This window comes from Hyperoodon ampullatus (assembly GCF_949752795.1).
Source record: "Hyperoodon ampullatus genome assembly, chromosome: 4".
In the NCBI taxonomy this organism is placed as follows: domain Eukaryota; kingdom Metazoa; phylum Chordata; class Mammalia; order Artiodactyla; family Ziphiidae; genus Hyperoodon; species Hyperoodon ampullatus.
The window spans coordinates 116,011,825-116,034,759 of NC_136917.1; the positions used below are offsets into that span (position 1 = coordinate 116,011,825).

Here is a 22,935-nt window from a genome sequence, read left to right on the forward strand (position 1 = left end):
CGGATATCACTAAACATCTTACAATGCACAGGACAGCCACCCAGAAATAAAGAATTATCTGGCCCCAAATATCAATAATGCCAAGACTGAGAAATTGTTATACATGTGTGTATACATATAAGCTGAAGATGAGCCCCTGAGAAAATATTAAGTTAAAAAGTTACAGAGTAATTTATTTATTTTTATTTATTTATTTTTTTTAGAGAAACATTGTGTTTAATGGTAAAGCTTAGCATACTCTAGCACCGGGCACGGCCTGGAGTCGAAGCAGCAGGGGTGGATAGGTGACCTCCATGGAGCCTCACATGGCAAAGAGGATGAGGAAGGCAACCATCAAACAGAAGAGCCCCATAGCCTCAGACAGGGCAAAGCCCAGAATGGCATAGGAGAAGAGCTGCTGCTTCAGAGACAGGTTCCTGGCATAGCCAATAATCAAACTGCCAAACACTGTTCCAATGCCGGCCCCTGAACCAGCCACACCAACTGTGGCAGCCCCAGCACCAATAAACTTGGCCGCCGTGTCAATGTCCCGGGAGACAACACTGGTCCGGAACTCCCGCCTGGCCACCTGGAGTGGGACACTGCTGTTCAGATGGGATCTCTGGCCTACTCAGGAAGCAGGCAGACACAGGCCTGCTCAGACCCCTGGTACAAGAACGGATCAGAGCAGGAGGGATGAGTAGTGCCCCGGTGGTCTGCATTTTTTCGGTCTCCGGGCTTTAGCTCTAGGACTCAGCGCTCAGCTCCCCGGCCCACGTGTCCGGGGGTCCCCCCACTCTCATTGGCCGCAATCCCCCCGCGCCCTCATTGGTTAACATCCTCGAGTCCTCCTTTCTTATTGGTCTTCTGCAGCTTCTTCCTCTCTCTCCACAGGAGCTTCGTGGCAGTTCCCCCAGAGTAATTTATAATAACCTATTTTCAAAAAATACTAGGAAACCACTCCAAACACACACACACACACACACACACACACACACACATTTCACGAGCATGGTATAAAATATGGAAGTATTTTTACCGAACTGGTAACACTGCTTACCTCAGGAAGGACCGAAAAGAGTGGTACAGGAAGAAATACCACCGTCCCCTCACACACACAAACACACATGGGCTCCTATTCCGCTGTTTGGGGATGGTTGAATCGGAGTCGTATGGGATTGCTTTTAAAGTTTTGTATTTCCTGGCCATAGTCCAGATTTCTTGGATCAAACACCATGGATCCGAACATTTCAAAAGCTTTTGAATTTCACCCTCCAAAACTGTCCTTCAGAAAAGAGGGACCTGACTTCTACTTATGTTCTTACAAAGTATCTCCTGCCATGGGGGCTTGGCTCAATTACTTTATTTTGGCAGCAAAGTAATGTTTGGGGGGGAAATATAGTAGCCTGAAAGCCAGGAACAGCGTTTCTAGAGGTCACTGGACAGAATCTCGTTATGTCTCACACAGCAGAGAGAACGAGCTCTGGTCCTTTCATACCCTTGTAAGAGCAGCCAACCATCACAGCGGCTCTACTCCCATGACCTCCTCCAAACCCAATGAACACTCAAAGGTCCCACCTCCAATGCAATCAAATTAGGGATCAGGGCTTCAGCATATGAACTCGGGAGGGACACAAGCATTCAGTCATTAACAACAGCCCTGCGATGACCAATTACTTCATGACTTTGCCTTCTGAGAGGAGATGAAGTTTCTCATCAGAGGATTATATTTTAGCTGGTGTAAAAGAGAGAGAGAGGAATTGTTATGTGATAGTTCCAGCAGGTGATATGGTGAAAACACTCTGCAATGCTAACTCAATTTGTTGTAATATGTGAGAGGGCATGGGTGAAACAAAATAGAGAGCAGTGTGGGTCAGAGGCTGGGCCTTGTGATGCTGAAATATGTACTGTTCTGTTCTAGTACCTGTCACTCACGAAAGGTCAGATACTTGGGAAGGTACTTTGATATTTTAAGGCCAAGAGGGCATCTGTTGATGCACCAGGAAGCCTGAGAACAGCAAATCATCTTTCAGTGCACTACATGACACTGGTGAGTTAAGGCAGCTGTTAGGTATTAGGTACCAGGGAGAGAGTGGGAGACAGAGGAGAGCTGTCTTAGTGAGCTGCAGTCTCTCAGCCTAGCATGGCCACAGCTACAAAATGGTATGGAGTAAATCATTTTAATCTTGGCTCTGGGTTCTGTTCAATGGGATTGTTAATGCCTGCCTTGAAGAATGAGAACTAGAAATGATCCAAGAAAGGTTTAAGGAGACAGAATGTGGTTTTAATAATTTCAGTGATTTTAATGATGTTTAGTTTTGAGAGCAAGGTCAAATAACTTTCATTCACTTACAGGATTTTAATACAATGAAAGGCCAGTTAAAAGCTTTCATTGTGACTCAGTACCCATGCACTTTTGAATATTAAATTATGAAACTAAAAACTTCCAAGGGATTAATGGGATGAAATGAAACTCCTCTAAGTTTCAAATGACTCGTCAGCAAAAATGTCCTTTCAATTATGAAATGATTTTCCAGGAACACAACAAAACTTTTATTACTAGGACAAATAAATAACTAACGTATCTTTAGACTTGTCCTGCATCATTTGTAATTTCATATTTTTCAAATTAAGTTCCGTTTCCCAAATATTAATTAGGCTCTTACCATGTGTAAGGCATCTTGCTAGGTGCTAGGGATAGTGAGATAAATGTGAAATAGGACAAAGATGGGGCATGAGAGTTGCCATGAAGGCAGCTAACAGGATTGATCAAAATCAATCTGTATCATGGTAATTGAATAGAAACATGATGCTACTAATAACAAAATGCAATTTGTTTCTAGAAGGAGCATTCATTTGTTTGATCAAATATTTTCTTCTTTCTTTGCTTGGAAATTTTGCTTTAAACTCATAAAAGTCACATATTCATGTTTCATAAAATAGAATAAATCAAGTCATTGAGTATTCATGGTAAATATATGAATTTAAAAATTTAACAATTTAACATAAGTTGTATTGTTGTTTATTGAGGTAAATAAAGCTTCCAAACAAAGAAACCTAATTAATATTCATATTATCTTATTAAAAAATACTGCTGTCTTATGCCCTTTTTGGCCAGATACCTAATCAATGGCCTCAGACCATCAGGTGAAAAACCAAGTCAATCACTGGAGTAGACTAATGATTTCTTCAGGTATCCACCACACTCATTGTATTAATTAGATTAATGTTAACTGCTGAACAAATAAATCCTCAAATTTTAGTGGCCCGACACAATAAAATTTTATTTCTTGCTCACTTTCCAGTCCAATGTTAGTGTTACTGGTTAGTGGTTGCCTTCAATATGGTCATTTAGAGACACAGGTTCCTTTTATCCTATGGCTTGGCCTCTTCTAGCATCTCAGAATCTCCTTCATTCAGCAGGCAATGTGAAAAGAGGGTGGAAAAAGCACACCTGCTTTCTTAACCCATTTTGGCCCAGAAGAGACACCTAGTACTTCTACTCACATTCCACTGGAAAGCTGTCACTTGGTCGCACCTAAATGCAAGGCATGCTGGGAAATACAGTCCAGCCCAAAGCCTAGGAGGAGGAAGAGAGAAAATGGGCTTGGTTCACAGCCACACTCCACCCTTTGGGTTCTCCCACAAAGAGAACACATTCAGTTCCTCCACGAGGGAGACAGAGTGCTATTTACAGTCACTGATCCCAGTGCTAAGTCCAGGGTCTCCAAGTGACAAACTGCCCTCACCATCTGATCTGTATGTGCCATCTAATGATCTTTTTGAACCAAAAAGACAGATTTTCTGCCACTCCATGCTTCCATCCCCCAAGATACAGTGATTAAGCAGGAACAGAATAACTGTAATAAAATTTCCATCCAGAAAAGTGATGAATGGAAAACATGTAATGGGCTCTCGTCCACAGCAATGATGAAATCCTACAGACATTTGTGAAGTATCTTGTGACTTGGGTAGGGGGATTCCCTTGATTTGACCCAGATTCTACATTCTAGAAGGAACTCCCTGCCCACTTTTCTTCATGGCCCTAAGATCTTCCCTTTAGGAAGTTCTTCCTTATCTATCATCCTCCATGGCCACATATGAAATAGGCACCAAGGGCTGTGCCCTTCTAGAAAGCCATACAGCTCACTTGGAGCTAGTGCAAGCTTAGAGACCCAAAGGTTGTTTTAAAACTGTAATAGTCAAAGGATTTTTATTCTGAGTTCATAGTTTTTTGGCAATACGATTCCCACAAAGCCGTAGTAGGCTCTTGATTGTTTTATGCCACCAAGTTGTAGGTTGTTACATTGCCTTGTAAAACTGGAACACTATCAGAGACTTGGTTCAATGAAATGGATCATGCATCCTTATAGTCTACCACCTATCACTAAATACTTAGTGTAATTCTACTATTTACTTGTATGCAAAGAATTTGCAAGGACATCCAATTAATTATGGCAACATTTCTTCAAATCCCTTTCTCTTTCCCTCCTACTATACTGTGTATTAAATTTTCTTCCTTACTCTCCCCTCTTTACCAATACTCTCTTCATTTCCCCCATTTGTATGGCCTTCTTCTTTTCTTCTAACCTCCCTCTTTAATTTTTCTCTCACAGGTTCTTGGGTTTTCTTACTCAATTAGCCCAACCTATATAATAAGGCCCGGATACATTACAGTGGTAGGAATATGAGGCAGGTAACACCAATACTTGACATTGAAGGTTCAGTAAAGAGGTGAATAATACTCTTGCAGGAGTAATTTTTTCCTCATGGCCCTTGTATGTCTACGATCTCTTTCCATACTGACTCTTTTACCTGAAGGCACATACTCAGACTTATTCAACACAGTGCTTCAGCTACAGCCCCATCATTCTTTATTTTATTATCATTACCTTGAAAGTAGGGCATATTCTTCTTTTTTTCCATTTCTCACACTCCATTTACTTCTCAACCCATTGTAATATAGCTTCCGCCCTCACATGTCTATCAAAATTCCTCTAAGATCACCAAATGGTCAGCAAATTGCTACATTCAATGGCCTCTCTGAAATAGAGGATACCTTGATGCTGCCTCCTGGAAACTTTTCTCCTTGACTTCCAGAACTTCATTGCTGCTTCTCTGTCTTCCTCTTGTTCCACAGTTGAAACAGTGATCCAGCTATTGATTAGATTCCCTAATGCTAGCTGCTTTTCTCTCTTTTTATTAGTCCCCTTTTCCTCAAGGAAATTGGGACAAATCTCCCAGGAGTAGGTGAGAGTATAATTAAGTGGCATCTCCTGATATCTAAAGGATCCCTGCTACAGATTGGAAATCCATAAGAGCCTTCAGAATCCTCAACCTCTTCCTATTGCACATTGAGTTTTCTATTTACACAGAACTGCACAAAGAATGGCAGTAGTTTTGTCTCTCCAGTTTATTTGTGAAGCTTAATCCAGTCTTTGGGGCACCAATTATCAGTTTTTAAACCTCTTAGGGTTGATGTATAAATGGGATTTCTTCTTTGAATTACCACTCAGAGTTCTTACAAAAGGAGACATATCAACATCCTTCTTTAACACCCTTCCCTGAACTTCCTCCTCCTGACCTTTGGCACACTTAATTAAATCATTAAAATAGCCGATTTTACTGTGTGTCCTATTATCATTGACACATTATTTGAAAGTCAACTATTGGCCTGAAAAATGGAAGATTCATTCTCTATGATTTACATGTTGTGGAATTTGGATTTAAAAATACAAGTATCTTAACAGTATCTTACACACATCACTGTTTTAATTCATACCATTCCACAAAAACTTTTCAAAAACATACTAATTTTTCTATTACGTTTTCCTTTAAAAATGCCTTTACATTCATATTATTATTAAGAAGTCTACAGAGATCAGACCTTTTGAAATTAGAAGGGAACCATTGGCTCTGTGATCAGAATTATATGAGAAATTTTTCATACTCTTTAGTAAAGAGATATAGCAATTACTGTCTCAAGTTACAATTTGATACACGAAGGAACTAGAGAGCTGAAGACAAATGTTTAATGTAATTGAGAGTTAAGTTGCAGAGAACAGTATCCACTGTTACCAGTTTAAGCCAGAGGGAATTATTAGAATCTATTCAATGGCTTCAGAATCATTGGGACAGCTGAAGAGTGAGCCTCTTGGATGAGTTTTCAGGGACAATCCTAAATTCACATGATAGAATTGGGCCACTCAGAGATCTGCTAACTCCTCTACAATCAGAAAGCCACAAGCTCCAGAACAATGCTGCCACTGCCACAAACAGCTGGCGATCTAAAAGCATGTGGCTGCCACACCATGACCATACACACGAGCAAAATGGATGCCTCTTGCCCCACCTCCCAAAACCCACAAGATTTGTGACTGGATACTAGGATTACAAGCTCTATAAACTGTGCTTTTCAGCAGAAGCAGCAAAATCAGTGTGGCTTCCCCATCATTGCAACTTCCCAAATCTTGCATGAGTGCATCTGATTGGCACCTAAATCACATCCAGAAGCTTAGCTGCAAGGAAATCTGAGGGAGGTAGAAGTTAGCCTTCCCCTTATCCTCTTATCCATCCCAGCAAGATAATATGGAAATAAATTCCTAAAGTGAGGAACTGTTGTTGGATGTTAAATGGTTTTTGTACTGGCTAAATATGAAGTTCTGAAAGAAACACTAGTCTACACTATGAAGATTAATGAGGAAATGCCAGTTAAAGTCCTATTTCTAAAAACTCAGTGATAGAAACTATCAATACTTTACAAACATTAACTCATTAGTGTTCGTAAAGTATCAGGACCAGTGGAATGGCAAGTTCTGGTTAGGTCTCAGATGACATACTCAGTAGAAAAACAAAAAATACTGAAGGTAAAGTCAGAGGCTCATAGAGCCTTCAGTGGAGCCAAGGAAAGAAAGGCAATGAGTGCTGCACAGGGCTAATGTCAAGTTCATTTTCTCATGATGAAATTATAGGGGGTATATTTATAATCAAATGAACTGTAACTTTCCACCTCTCAATAATGAGTGAGAAATTACTATGAAAATGTTGGTGAATTATGATAATAAACACAGCTGTTTTGATGCAGCTAACGCAGGTGTGCATTTTACTAATGCTAATGACACTCATCACCTTCACTAACTGAACCAGGCAAGGAGATTCTACGAATGGAGTGGGGAAGAAAGCAAGCCATGCCCTAAAGGTTTTCTACAATGGCCATTGTAACTGTGCACTGTTTCATGTAGTTATTCAATATCAAGTGGACTGGATTCAGGCTGCCATTTATTGAGTACCTTCTGCAGTCCACATTGAATAAGGTGCTTTATGTTGTTTTACACATTACATCATCACAAGAACCCTGGATGGCTGGCATTATTTACCATTTACACTATTTTACAGATGAAAAACCTCAGGTTCAGAAGGGATACATAATTTATACAAGGTCAGGGAAATAGTAAGATACTGAGAGGTTTCAAATTCAAATGTGTCTGAATCCATAGTGGAAGCAGGTTGGTTTTCCTTGCCCAGCGTTCTTCCCCATTCTTGTGGTTTGGCCAGGTTGAGTTTGCCAACCTGGAATTGGTGTGGGACCCAGGCATGGTTGATCAGGTCATTGTGTCCTCCGGGGCACAGTGGCCAGAAGTGTCATGTGACATAACCAAAGTCTATCAGAGAGAACTGCATGGCTTTTTCTGGAGAAAACAAAAGAGAGGGGCTTTTCTCTCTTTCCTGCTACACTGGGATTTTGAAGGCATGCACCTATAATGGCTGGCAACCTCTTGCTACCAAAAGGAGAGAGCCTGCTAAGAATGGGGCCAACACAGTGGAAAGCAGAGAAGAGAGATGGAGAGAGGCTGGTCTTAATGATAATCTTTTAAGTGTCTAAATCCAGACAGCCCTGAACCCAGAGAACCCATGGACTTCTCAGGTATATAAGGAAATTAATTCCTTTACTTCCTAAAATCTATTTAATACAGACTCCAAAGCTCATGTTCTTTCCCTTGGGTCACACTGTTTTAAATATCAGACAAGAAACAACCTCCTAAAGGAAATAAAAATAAGATTTAATACAGTAATAATAATATACATAATTTTAGGGTATATTCTCTAGTTTGTCTGTAAAAGTGATTATTAAAATCCTTGAAAAGATTTTGAGTAAAAAAGATTTGAATAATTTTGCCACAAGGTAAATTACTTTAACATGTCACAAAATCTTATTGGGGAATTTCTCAAGACAGTCTATTACACACTAATAATAGCTTACCTCTTAAAAATTGTATTCTACATGCCTCCTTCATCACAAGCCAAAAATAAATGATATAAATGAAAAGGCTTTATAAAACTAAGAAAAGAATTAGTCCATAAATATAAAACATATTTCTCTAAGATTATTTCTAAGAATCAGACTTACTGGCAATTGTAATGTTTCTCCATAGAATGTGCCTCAAAACATAGACTATACTGAGGATAGGCAAGGTGCAGTGGGCACCAAGGTGCAGTAGGGAAGAGAAGGTCCAGGATACTATCTCCTTCTTACTCATTCTAATTATTAACAAAGTACATATATCAGACAGGCTAAGCCAGATTAGGCCAGGCAGTTAAATAAAAAGTCCCAAATTTCTAGGGCTTTATTTTTGTTCAGCTTCACATTTTGTTCCTGCTATATGTGCAGTATGGGTCAGGACTCTGCTCCACAGCGTCACTCAGGGATGGAGGCTCCCCCAACTTGTAGCTGAACCGCCTAGAAAATTTAGCTTCCTTATCTGCTGTGGCAGAGCAAGAGAGGATGAAGAACTCATACCCATTGTTAAGTACTCTGCTAAAAGAAACATACATCACTTCTGCTTCCAACCTTAGGCAAAATTAGTCACACTGCCCACACTTTAACTAAATTAGAGGCTGAAAAATGATCGTGAAACACATGGAATGCTTGGAGGGCAATAACTGTCTTCTAAGAATGGAGTGGAAGTCACCATGTTTTGACCAGGCTCTAACTACATTAAGTTTATAGGTAAATCTTTCATTTACTCATTACTTTGTTTAGGCTTTTTAAAAAGTGAAGCTCTACACCAATCAGATGGTCTGCAGTAAACATTGAGATAATCAGCGACTCTGGAGTCTACGTAATTACCTGGTAGCTTGCATTGCGGTGAATATACCTTTAGTTAGGTAATCAAGTAGCTAGAACCATCTAAGCTGATAAAGGGCAATTGTGTGTGTGTGTCTGGGGTGGGGGTGTGTTCAATGGGTGTCCATCCTCCGTCTTAGGAGAATGTGGGTGTGCCTACTTGGTCTGCCTCATCTTTATGGATGGGAGGAAAGATGGAATATTCAGAGCTGAAGAGTGATTCAAGAAACCCTATGGTGTATCTTTAGAGGGCCCTGGATGGCAGAAATTTTTGTCTTTGTTAAGTAGTCTGAACTCTTCAAACTGGTCTGAACTTTACCAATACTTCATAAAGAAGGTGGTACCGGGCTTCCCTGGTGGCACAGTGGTTAAGAGTCCGCCTGCCGATGCAGGGGACACGGGTTCATGCCCCGGTCCGGGAGGATCCCACATGCCATGGAGCGGCTGGGCCCGTGGGCCATGGCTGCTGAGCCTGCGCATCTGGAGCCTGTGCTCCGCGATGGGAGAGGCCACAACGGTGAGAGGCCCGTGTACTGCAAAAAAAAAAAAAAAAAAAAAAAAAAAAAAAAAAAAAAAGAAGGTGGTACCACCACTTAGGGAGTCTTTTGAAATTTTCTGGTTGTATGTTTTGTGGAGTTTTTTGGTTTTTGTCTATTAAAATAATTAGGAGGTCCTACTGGCATTTAGTAGGCAAGAGTTCTGCATCTCTAGACATTCAGAAGTCCTACCTAGCGTTCATGTTTATCATCATCTGAGCCTAGATGACTAAAATATGCTTTACATATAAACAGAAAAAAATACAGGGGGTGTGGACTTTCGTTTTTATTAAATTTTCCAAGAAGGTAATTATTGTATAAATGGAGGGGAGGTTGCACTTTGTTTTGCTGAGCCTTATCAAAAATTGTTTTCTATTTCAGAAATTCATGTTACCCCTGGCAACACTGCTAATGATATTTGCATTCATAATGATTCTCCACATAGCTGCAAGCACCTGACATTACTGTATTTTCTTATGCAGTCATGCTTGCTTATTTAGATATTTGAATACATGTTATTATAAAATACTTTCCTTTTCTCTCACCTTTTTATTATACTCAGAATATTGAGAGTTTTTCAAAATTATAAGGTAGTCAATAGTAATATCTATGAATTTGATTTTAGAATAATAAAGGAACATGTGAAATGTTTGCTATGGAGGGGTTGGATCTGGAAAGGTTGAGAAGCAATGTGTTAGGCATTATAGCATGATGTTTAAAAGCATGGCTTTCAGAGTTAAATAGATCTGAGCTTAAGCCAAGTTCTATATAACCTCAGGCAAATAGTTTAACTTCTCTAAACCTTAGTTCTCTCATCTCTAGAATGGGAGCACTAACTATTACATTAGTTATTTTGAGAGCTAAATGAGATTGTTAGATGGTTATCTTGGTGCCTAGCCCTTAGCAAGTAATATATAGATTATGGATGTTATTTCTCTTATTATTACTAACATAGTTTAAAACTCAAGGTAAAACATGTAGAAGCTGCCAGAGCCTCAGAATCTTAGAGATCTTACCAGGTAATGTCAAAATGGCTACTTCCTTTTTTCTCTATTTTCTTTGGAGTGGGAGGGAATCTATTTCCTCAAATTCTAGCTATGCCATGTCAAGGCCCTGTGGGAAGTACAAGTTTTGGTGTATATAGATAGAACCCCTGGATTTCTTTGTCAGTATCTTTCTGCTTTCTTTTTACTCTTAAGAAACAGTTATTTTATCTAAGCACAAGCTATCAACTAACAATGTACCATCCACCCACACAGGCTGCCATCTTGGTGGGTGTGAAAGGATGGTTCCGTTGTTACCTGCCTTCAAGAGCTGATTCTTTGAAAGCAAGCAGCTCTGCTCTTTAGGCTGGAAATGTGTTTCTACTTTGCTTTAAAGTCAGGCATAATAAAAGGTTTTAATGATAGCATCAGTAAAATATGCTTCATGAGGTTAGCAATCTAGACTAAATTGGGCAATTCTCTTTAGAAACCCCCTCTTCTTCCTAGGTTTAGTTTCATAATGTGGCTACTAATTGAGCAAAAAGAGACATTTCCAACTCCTATCCTGGACTCTTGCAGACCTGAGACATACTACCCAGACTCTTTTCTCCCTCTGGTCACCTAAAAAACTATATGATGCCAAAGAAAATATACTGAAAATGAAGTTTCTCAGTTTTAACCCAGTTTTGGTGTTCAGAGTCCAAATAGTTTTAATGTCATCAAAATAACTAAAACAGATCTCTTATTTTGATTTAATTTCCTATTTTTTTCTCAAAAGTTGACTGAACATTAAAGGGTTAAAAATATCAAAAGCGGGAGGAGGTGGAGAATTTCTTTTTTTTTTTTTTTTTTTTTTTGCGGTATGCAGGCCTTTCACTGTTGTGGCCTCTCCCGTTGCGGAGGACAGGCTCCGGACTCGCAGGCCCAGCGGCCATGGCTCACGGGACCAGCCGCTCCGCGGCATGTGGGATCCTCCCGGACCGGGGCACGAACCCGTGTCCCCTGCATCGGCAGGCGGACTCTCAACCACTGCGCCACCAGGGAAGCCCGAGAATTTCTTAAAAGAGAATTTTGGAGGTCATTTTTCTTTCTACCTGAAAGCTGTTCTTCTATAAACTCCCATAAGACTGAAATTTTATAAGATCCATCCTGTTGGACACTCACATTAACTAAGTTCTAAGGAAATTGCTGCACATTACATGCAATATGGTAATTCAGCCATCTTTTCCCTGAATAATTACAGTGAGTGATCATCCACTCTGAGAAGCCAACGTCAAGGTGTGATTGAGCCCACAGCTGGGCTCCCAGTGATCATGAACTTCTCTCCACCCTGAAGAGAGCTTGCAGAGAGAGGGCCTGAGGCTGGCTCACTTTACATACCACAACTGAATCCCTTCTGAGGAAACAACTATTCATTCAGCAAGTATGTGTTGAACTCCTATTATGTAACAGGTGCTGTTCTAGGTACTGAAGATACATCAGTGAAAACCAAACCAAACTAAAATCCCTGCTTTGGTAGAGTTTATAGTCTAATGGGAGAAGACAGACATAAGCCAAATATATAAATTTGATATTGTATTAGAAGGTGATCAATCCTAATAGAAAAAGCAGGGAAGGGTGTTGGGAGTGCCAGGGAGAGGGATGCAGTTTTAGTAGGATGGACAGGGTGGGCATCACTGGGGGGGTGACATCTGAGGAAAGACACTTGAAGGAGCTGAGGTAGTGCACCATGGAGCTCTCTGGGGGAAGAACATTCCAAGCAGAGGGCAGCTTCCATGGAAAGGCCTGTTTGGAGAACAACACAGAGTCCAGTGTGGCTAAAGGGTGAGCAAGGGGGTTGTAACAGTGAGGTCAGGTAGGTCATGGAAGCCAGATCCTCTGCGGCATGGGGACCACCCAAAGGATGTTGGCTTCCACTCTGAGATGGGGAGTCATTGCAAAGTTTTGATAAGTGGAGTAACATGATCTGAATTAATTTTTAAAAGGATCACAATGGCCTATGTAGGGGAGGAAAAAAAATTTTCCTGACCCTCTTTTGGTTCAGTGGCTGGGGCCCTGCAGATTATACTGACAAAAGACATTAACAGGAGAAAAGCATGCAAATTTTATTTGATGTTAATTTTTACATGACACTGAGGCGGGAGGTGGTTCCTAGAAAAGAGGACTCAAAGAAGTAGATAGTCCTGAGAGCTTATATACCATGTTTAACAAAGAGGAATAAATTGTGGAGACATGACAAGACAAAGGGTTTTTAGGCTTCCAGGAGCTGCAAACTGTGGGAAGGTAATACAGGTATCCCTCTCCCCACTTTTCAAAAGTTCACTGTACACCACTTTGATTTTATGAAAGACCTGCATTAGTACCTGTTTTCACTGACCGAAAGATGTCTGAAGAGGATTTTCACCTTTGCAAAAAAAAAGGTGAAAGTGTAAAGAGTGTTCAGTGTTTGTTTATAGGAGCTGTTACGGAGGCAGCGGGCACCCCAGGCAGTGAGAGTGGTACCACCAAGCTCCTTTCCCTGGACCTACACTCAGTATCAAGCTGCCATAGTTTTGAGCATGTTTGTGAGCATCTGTGCTTCATCTCAATTTATTTTGTGTCCATTAGCAAAATGTGTCCTAAGATGCTTCTTTGCTTTATACCATTTCTTCATAGGAATGCTCTACTTTGCAACAGTGGGGGAAACCTGCATATGGTGGAAATGAATGGAAGATGAGGGCTGTCATAGCAAGGTTTGTTTGTGCAGGTCCATCTGGGTGCCAACTTCCCATCTTCTTCATGGCCATAAAACTTCCCCAGAAGAGGGGATTTAGGACAATCCTCACATCTTAGGAGTTTCTGTTTTTAGTGAGGTAATGGAAACTCCAAGAAGGCTTCTTTCTGCATCTGTTGAATCTACATGCCTGCAGCTTAAAAATAATCCTTCTGCCAAAGTGGCCTATTTTGGGGTGGCATATTCTGATCCCCCTCAGCCTGCACGGGGACAAAGACGGGAGCAGGGAGTCTCACAGGAGGCTCCTACAATAACTCAAGTGGCTCCTACAATAACTTGGACCAGGGTGAGAACTGTGGAGGGGGTGAGGGAGCATTGGATTCTGGACATGTTTTGATGGTAGAGCCAGCAAGATTTCCTATAGTGTGGAGATGGGGTGTGATAGGGAAGAGTCCAGGGTGATGCCAAAGTTTGGAATTCTGGAATTCTGAATCATCAGGCTAGTTGAGAGAAGGAATGGTCTCCAATTCACAGTTATGTGTGTTATTCCTAGAATCCATTTGGCTCTGTAGATAGGTTAAAATTTTCACCCTCAGAGGCTTCTGTCTCCCCTTGAATAGTCTCTGAGCCAACAGGCCAGCTCAGTACAAATTCATGTTCTACACCAGCAATAGAGGATGCAGCCCGTTTGAGTTCCACTGGTTTCCCTACTGAGACAGAGAAGGAAGGGTTCACCCTCAGAAATGAAGTCTTTGACTTCACCCTAAGGGGACATTTCAGCTCAGACCTCAGTGTTTTTTAAAAAAGGGGGAGGGGACTTCCCTGGTGGTGCAGTGGTTGAGAGTCCGCCTGCCGGTGCGGGGGACACGGGTTTATGCACCAGTCCGGGAGGATCCCACGTGCCGCAGAGCGGTCAGGCCCGTAAGCCATGGCCACTGAGCCTGCGCGTCCGGAGCCTGTGCTCCGCAGCGGGAGAGGCCACAACAGTGAGAGGCCCGTGTACCGCAAAAAAAAAGAAAAAAAAAAAAGGTGGGGGGAGGGATGGTAAATGAAGCCATTCAGTTATTCTGTAAGGAATGTGAGCAAGAAAGGAATTTTCCCTTCATCATTTCTGTGGGAACAATTCACACAGCTTGTGACCCTGCCAGAATCTAGAAAAAATCTAGAAGCTTCCCTGAATCATCATGGAATGAAGCAAATGAAAAGAATAGCTTTTTTGTGGCACATGTTAGGTTTCTTATTTGTTTTGTTTTGTGAGCTTGCATTTCTCTAATTATGGGTGATGTTTTATTTATTTTCATATATGTATTAGCCACTTGCATTTTTTGGTTCATTTTTCTATTAGGTTATCAGTTTTCTTTATTGTATTGTAAAAGGTTGTAAAAGGTCTTTCAATGTATTATATGTGTTACATATATCTTATATAACAGTTATATATATTATATGTCCCATCATGTGTTTACTCATATTTTTCCAATTTCTAATTGTTTTCATTAGATTTCTTTACCAGCCTTGACCAAGGCAGATTCCCTATTCCCATGTTCCCAGGAACAGCAGTCAAATCTTAACAGAATCTCCTTATCAGCAACACATAAGGAAAACAAAAAGATTATTGTTCTTAATACATATGCTTTGAACTATTACAGCTAATTTCCATAAATCACATGAGATGGGAGACCTCTCATTAACTTGGAGACAAAATTGGAGAAGGACTTTTAAGAATTCTTCTAATGAAAACTCTATGGGGGCTGAGACTGTCTTGGTCACTCTCAGATCTATAGCATCTTGTAGGGCGTCTTAAACACAGTAGATGCTCAATAAATATTTACTAAATAGATGAATACAAGGGGAACTATTCCAAGCTTCCTTTTAATTTTGCCAATTTACTCCATTAAAGTACTATAATAAGGTGGAAAGAACTCTGCTAAGTTTTCCCATGATATAAACATAAAGGGGAAGGGAGCTAATGCTTACTGAGTACCTACTGTGCACCAGAGACCAAACTGAGAACTTTCCTCCTATTTTATTTAATCCTCCTCACAGGTACACTGTGAGGAACATTTTTACAAATGAAACTGAGTCTTAGAAAATTTTAGTAATTTGTTCAAGCCCATTTTGTCTGCTTTCAAATTCTATGCACACTTCACTACACCCCGCCCTCAAGCAACTTACAGACTATGAGATTTGTATATCTACATACAAATAATGAAGACATAAAAGAGAGTGTGAGAGGAACCATGAGAAGTTCAAGTAATACGTGATGGGAAATCAGAACACACACTCTGGAGCCAAACAGCTTAAATTCAAGTCCTTTCTCTGCCACCCACAGACTGTGTAGCCTGGGGAAAATTATTTAACCTTGCTTTGCCTTGATTTTCTCATTTGTGAAATGGGGATCGTAATAGCATTTACCTTGTGGTGTTATTGTGAGAATTTAAGTGAGTATATATACACACACCTGGTAAATGGCATGTTGATGATGACGATGATGATGATGATGAAGAAGTTCAGGAGATGCTTCAAGGAAGAGATGGTATTGTAAGAAAGGGAGGGATTTGGATGGGTAACAATTCAGGGGAAGCTCCAAACATATCAACAAGAAGGATGGAAGGCACAGAAACTGGACAATATTGGAGGAGCAACAGTGAGAGTCTGGCTGGAATGTGGACCAGTGACTTTCTGTGGGGAGGCGTGCGTAAAGGGTTGGAGCTCTTGGTCAAACCACAGCAACAGGCCTGAGGTGCTGGTCTGGCCCCTCCCCAGGAAAGTGACCCTGACTCCCAATACCACTGAAGAAGCAGTTAGGAGATGGAAGCTGGGAAGGCAGATTGAGGTCAGATCATAACCCCAAAGCCAGGTTAAAGGATGGAGCCTTATTTTCTGCACACATTTTCTGCCACTGAAGAGTTGTGACAGTGAATGCTATCATCAGAGATGTTCCCACATGTGAAAAAGCAGAACAATTTCAAAACAACATGATCAACTGCCCCCATTGTATAAGAAGCCATATTATGTAACAAAAAACATTTTGCCCCTCACATAGCATGTTCCACTGATATCAGGGAAAAGGAGAGGGTGGACAAAAATAGATCATGGAAACTTCACATATGTGAAGGCAAGATATAAAGATCAAAGCTGAGGACACAGTCACAACACATGTGTCCATGAGACTGGCCACTGTGCAGAGTTTTCAGAAGCTGGCACTCACTTTTCCTATTATAAAAAGGCAAAATATTCCATTTTCCCTGAACAAAAACCGTACTGTCCTTTGGGGAAGTCAAATACTCAATCATTAAGACTCACCAAGAAGCTATAGATGTGGAGGCAACAGCCACATCCATGAGGAGCTTGCTTTCCGGTTGATGAAACAGTTGAGGTTGATGTTTGGAATAAGTGAAGGACACTTTTTCATATTAGCATCATCAACGTGACAAATGAGTATTGCACAAAGCTTTAAATGCCAAGGAGACTACAGATAAAGCAGTCAAGATCAATGGGATTGATCTTGGAAGGCACCCAGGAAGAGATGAAGTCTTGGCTCATTTAAATAGAGAAGTCCAGATATGGAAATATTCTGAAGTCCAGCTGGATCCAGGGACTCAAACAATGTCACCCGGACTCTGATTTTTCCTCCATTCTCTGCTTTGCTCATCCCTGCGTGGTTTCATTCATAAGCTAATGCTTTGACTACTGATCTGGGAAAGGGCTCAAATTTTTTCTGCTTCAGCCACATGTCCATTTCTGGACGAATCAGTTTGCCCGTGGGATGGGATGCTTGATCAGCCAAGGCTGGGTAACGAGCCCTCCTAAAAGTACATGGAATTATTACAGGGAGGTTCTCCAAAGGAAAGCATATTGGTCAGAGAAAATCAACATATGCCTAACATAGGAATTATTCTACAAATCCAAAAAAAAATATGAAGCGTATGTAGAACAGAAACAGATAATTATTCGTGAAATCTTAGAATTCAAGAAACAAGGATAGGGCATATTTGAGCAATTTGTTTTGAGACAAAGAAATACAGGTATTACCAACAATGATTTAAGGCTTTGGTTTTCAAACATTTATATTTTTAGCAACATAACTTTTTTCCTCCTAAAAGGTATCTTCTTATGTGGGGCCCTAAAGTGTAAAACAGAAAAACGTGGAACAACTCCAAAAGAGAGGTTAGAAATGGCACCCACTTGGTCTTCTCTTCTGAGCTTGTATCAGCCACAAGTCACTTCAGAGAAACCCTGGGGCTATTTAAAAACCTACGGGCTTATGGGAAACTTAAGGACGTTATTACTACAGAGGCCAGTAGAAACTGAAAACATAAATGGCTTCCAGAAGGGTTTAGCAATTGGAACGGGCAAACCTGTAGGTCTATAGTGGATTATAAGGGAAGTGAAGGAACTTGCTGGTAGGTCGCTAACCTTTTGGGATTTGGGTCATCCTCCTCAGCCCTCTGACAAGGTGTGCTCTGTGTCACTGTGAGAACAGAACGCCTGCTTCGTGCTCCTATGGTTTCTCTTACCTTCAGAAGAGGAGTTGGAAGTTATATAGTCAACTTCCACTTCCAAACTTACTGGTTGGATGACCTGAGCAAGTCGTTTCATTTTCTGAGCTTGTTCCCTAATGTGTAAAATGGGATTCTAAGGTGTTATCCCCAATGGTCCCTGTGCTGTTCCATTACCTTTCATCCTGGCAACCTTGTTCACCACAGTTCACATTTCAGTCCAGGTCATCTGGTCTACAGCAACTGCTCCATGAATGTTAGGTGTTGCTACTGTTACATCCTAAATGCCTCTTGTTCTCTTCTTTACACCCTCACCTTTCAGCTTCCAGGGAACTAGCCTTCAGGACACCACACCAGAGGGCTGATCACACAACGAACACTCGACAGGCCAATAACCACATTTTCTTGGTCGCCAATGTTATCGAGAAATCTAGGGACACCGTTAACTGCCAGATAGGAGCCTTTTTTGATTAGCACAAACCTCAGGATATGGGCCTCAGTATGACGAAGAGCAACACAAAAACTAACACAAATACGGATTCTGATGCTGAAAGCTACGTACACCATGTGCCAAGGACTAATCCGCATGCTTTATGCATCTCATCTTACTTAATCCTCACAATAACCCTATGAGGCAGCCCTGTTGTTATGCCCACTTTACAAATGAGGAGACTGGCACTTATAGAGCTTGTCTTCCTGACATGTGCCTGCTGTGTGTTGATATAGCCCAGCCAGTTGGTGGCCAAGGTCAGAAACAGGTTTCACTGGCAGCTACTGTGCACTTTGAAGGAAGGAAGAACTTTCTGGTAGTGAGGGTGGTTTAGCAATGATCTGGGTACCATCCCAGGGGTCCTTAAACATCATTATCCTTGGAGGTTTTGCTGACTGCCTGGCTGGTGGAACCACTAGATTCCATGATTCTTTGATTTGGTCCTAGGAAGAGCTGAGAAGGAACAAGGAATAGGGAGTTTGGGCCATTAACACTTCCTTTCCCATCTTTATTTCTCTTCATCCAACCTGAAAGCGCCTGCAGCTCTCTATAAAGTCCATTGAAGCCACCTCTGCTTAATCCCAACTCCACCCTCTGCTTCAAATCCTCTTGTCTCATGGGGTTTCTCTCCTGAACATGTGCATTTAATTCTCCCTCGTGGCCTGGCCTCTTCTGACTGGCAACTCACTTGAACAGTCCGCCCAACTTTTGCTTTGGTTTCTCCCCAAGGTACCCCAGAGTCCTCTCAGTTCTGCCTCCATGGCCCCAGGAAACGGGATGACTTGACCGAGATGCCCAGACCTCAAACCCCAGCTGGCCCCTGCTTTTCCCCAAGAGGAGTCAGACAGGCTGGGTTTGTTGATTCTACTTTCTGAGGCTTACAAGGCTGCAAGTTTCTCTACTTGATAGTCACCTTTCGTTGTTTTTCTACCCCTTCCCCAGTCCCCAAGCCCTAAGGTGTTTTGGGTGACACTGTGTAAAGAAAAGACATTACTGTCCCCAGGACCTTCAAGCACAAACAAACCGAAGCAGAGGGCTTTGAGGTCCCTGAAATATTAAATGGCCGCAGGGATACAGGCTAGCAGTCACGGCTGCCTATCTATGAATTTCTGTTTCTGAAAATTCAATTATTATAATAGCAGTACACGAATGATCCCACTCATCTCAATCCACCCACATTATCTCAGTGTCAGCTCTTGAGATATGCTACATATTTAAAAATAATAATATATGAAATTTTTATGGAAATGTAGCCCACACTCTCACCTCCTCTTTATGTTCCCTCTGGTTACTTAACCAATTTAAAAAACATGGAAGTAATGGGTAGGTGATGCAAAAGAAACAGGTCTTTCATTTTTATCATTTTTATCTATGCATCTTGAAAAGTTTCATAATTATTCTCCTCCCAACTTGGATAACAACGTTTCCTGCAATTTGCCCTTAGCTTTTCTGATGCTTAGCTATTGATGCCTGGCCACAGAGTCAGATTATAATTCACAAAGAGGCCTCACCCTCCTCTGTTATTTGCGCCTCTAGATATGTTTCCAGTGATTTTAAAAAAATATATGCAGTATTACAGCTTTATTGAGATATAATTCACATATCATTCAATTCACCCATTTAAAGGGTAAAATTGGCTGGTTTTTAGTATATTCACAGAGTTGTATGGCCATCACCACAATCAGCTGTAGAACATTTTCATTAACGCCCCTCCCACAAAAAAAATCCCCATATCCACTAGCTGTCACTCCATCCTCTCCTTCCTCCAGTAAAGTGGTTCTTTACTTGTCACAAATGAGCAGCAGAGACAACAGAAATGGTATTACATTATTGATGATCTCTTCGTTCAGATTTCAATCCCAAGTGTCCCTAACTGGGCTGGGGAGTGGTAGTTGCTTCCAGGAGGCTCAAGAGGCATTGCATTATGAGGAACTCCAGTGCAAATGACTAAGGGTGATAGTTTAGTAGCCACAACCAAGAGTTTGTCCATATGGACCCAATTACTTGTAAATAGAGTATTAAAACGTTTCCTTTTTTCCAGGAACAATTCCTGAACTGGAAGAGACGACGTTAAAATTACCTGCCAAAATTCGGTATGCAAAACTATTTTCCCATGGCCCTCTAGCCCACCCTGGGCATCCCCTCCTCTCTTAGTGTTCTCAAAACTCTGGGCCCTCTCATGGCCCCAGCTGACAAGGGTCCCCACCAGACTCACACATAGTTCCACACTTCCCATATAAGCTTTCTGCCTGTCCATTCCTCAACCCCCATCAGAGCTGGATTTCCCCTTATTTCCTCTAGGCACTAGTTTTTCTCATTGCAGTGGGTGGTATTATGTTAATATGTCCTCATCCTAGTTAATATAAAATCTTAACCCCGTGTGAAGAAATCACTCTGAAAGCTGTTGTTCTATTTAAACATGACAATCAATGTTCTGAATAATCATGTGGGGGAAAAAGAGTGGGTAGAGAAGGGGAGAAAAGGAAGCTGTGATTCTTTTAGGAATTAAATGCATTTGAGTCAGAGGCCAAGGTACAAACCTGGTGGAATAGCAGTGGGTGGAAAAGCTCCCTCATCAGGGAGTGTTTCCTCCTTGGATATACCGTCATATTGTCCTCTGAATGTCTTATTTTTAAAATTCTAATGTAGCCTGCTAAAAATAATTTTCAGCACTAATTAATATTCATACTAAATTCCTGTTAGGGATGAGTTTGGTGGAGGTAAGTGTGGAGTAAATGCTAGAGCAATGCTTCTCAATTTGAGTGTGCAAAAGAATCACAGGGAGCTTGCTATGATTCAGATTCTCAGGTCCCACCTCCAGAGTTCCAGCAGGTCTGGGGCAGGGCCAGTATTATTCAGGCTCACAAGTGGTTCAAAGGCCACAATTTAAAAAACACCACACCAAAGTAGCCCCAGACAGGCATCAGTTGCATGATGAAAACTAGAAATTTGCAGGTGTTATGAGCTTCCCTCTTGTCTTTCTCCTCTGTGCTTGCCATGGAGAGAGTAAAAGTCTATGTAGGGATGGGTACCTGGGAAATGTTACCAGAACGTTTGCAGTAGGCAGCTAAAGGTCTCAAAGGCTTAAGGAAAGGTGCCTGAAATTTTCTTCTGAAAAAATTTTAAACCCTCAGAAAGGTTGATACAACTATATATCCCACACTAGACTCACCAGCTGTTAGGATCTTGTCACATCCATGCCGTCTCTCACTGTGTAGACTTGCTGCCCTTTGGCCAAATCACCTGAAAACAGATTCCAGACTTCACGGCAGTTCACCTCTAACTTCTCCAATCTGCATCTCTCATGAACAAGGGTGTTCTCCTACACAACCACATCACCATTGCCACACCTAAAAAAACCAATATTTATTCAATAACATCACTGTTGTACTAAAATTTCCCTCACCTTGTGCCAAGTAGTCAGTGTAGCTGTGCACGCATCCAGGCTCCAGTCAAGATTCATGCATCATATTTGGTTATTATGTCTCATTATTGCCCCCAATTTGAAACCAAATCTCCACTTCCCTTGGTTCTTCATGATATTGAATCCTCTCTAGAGTCCAGGTCAGCTGTCCTATAGAATATCGCACATTCTGGACTCTTCTCTTTCCTGGAATTCAGTTGAGGTCAGACATTTATGGCAAGGATGACACGCAGCTGAAGCTGAGTACCTTCCATTTCGTGCCTTGAGGGGGCATATGATGAAAAGTCATCACGTGAAAGATGATGCCATAGGTGTAGTGTTCTCAGTATTTCTCCACTCACGGGGTGGGCGGGGGTATCTTTTTATGGGGGGAGATTTTACCGTCATTCCTCCACTGTTAGTGTCTGCCTGCCTCTCCACTGTGGCATAGCTCACAAGGTGGCCCTGCTGTTTTCAATTCTCTACTACATATAAATGGAAGAGAGTGGTACTATTTCCTCTCTCCTAGTTATGTTGTAGGCTTGAACTATAGATTTTACTTATTTTCCTTACTGATATACATGCTTTTGGAAGAGTGTGAAAAATTAGAAGTCCTGTCATTTTTCTATGAGAAGTTGGAAGTCCTGCATAAGCTTTTAAGGTCAAATTTTCTTAAAGCCTCTAAGAGTTTGTGCCAGACAGGAGCTATAATATAACCAACTGACTTTGCTTCTAAGAAAAGATTTATAGTGAGTCAAAGCTTTTTTCTTTTTTTTTCTTTACCTACATCTGAGATGAAAATAAAGGGTAGAGAGGCAGTGATTGACAGTTCTTAAAATGAGTACAAAGGTAGTTATTTTATTTGTGTTTTTATTTCTTCATATTTTGTTTTAAATTATTTGATATCATTTCTACCTATTATATGAATGATGTTTTACCTTTAATATAGTTTATGTCTATAGAAAAATCTTAATCATGTGCTAATCTGTACTGCCAATCAATCTACAAAGCAATATAAAACACTCTTGAAAACCTCTGAAGTCCCAGACCGTGCCTCAGTTTAGTGGAAGGTAGTAGCCATGGTGCAGCAAGCCAAATAAATAAAGTGATGGCAAGTCACCTTAAATCCTTTCTGGAACAAAGTTGGGTTTTTAATTCAATTTTTAAAAATAATTTATTGATACCAGATGCTCCTTCAATTAAAAGCA

At 41.1% G+C, this 22,935-nt stretch overlaps 1 protein-coding gene across 1 annotated transcript; it reads right to left on the bottom strand.

The window, feature by feature from the left end:
* Positions 1 to 227: 227 nt before the first annotated feature.
* On the bottom strand, positions 228 to 743 carry LOC307051452 (ATP synthase F(0) complex subunit C1, mitochondrial-like). Its single transcript, XM_079701814.1, is given in 2 exon segments — positions 228 to 584; positions 586 to 743. Coding segments are annotated over 2 exon segments (399 nt in total). The 5' UTR covers positions 702 to 743; the 3' UTR covers positions 228 to 301.
* Positions 744 to 22,935: the final 22,192 nt, after the last annotated feature.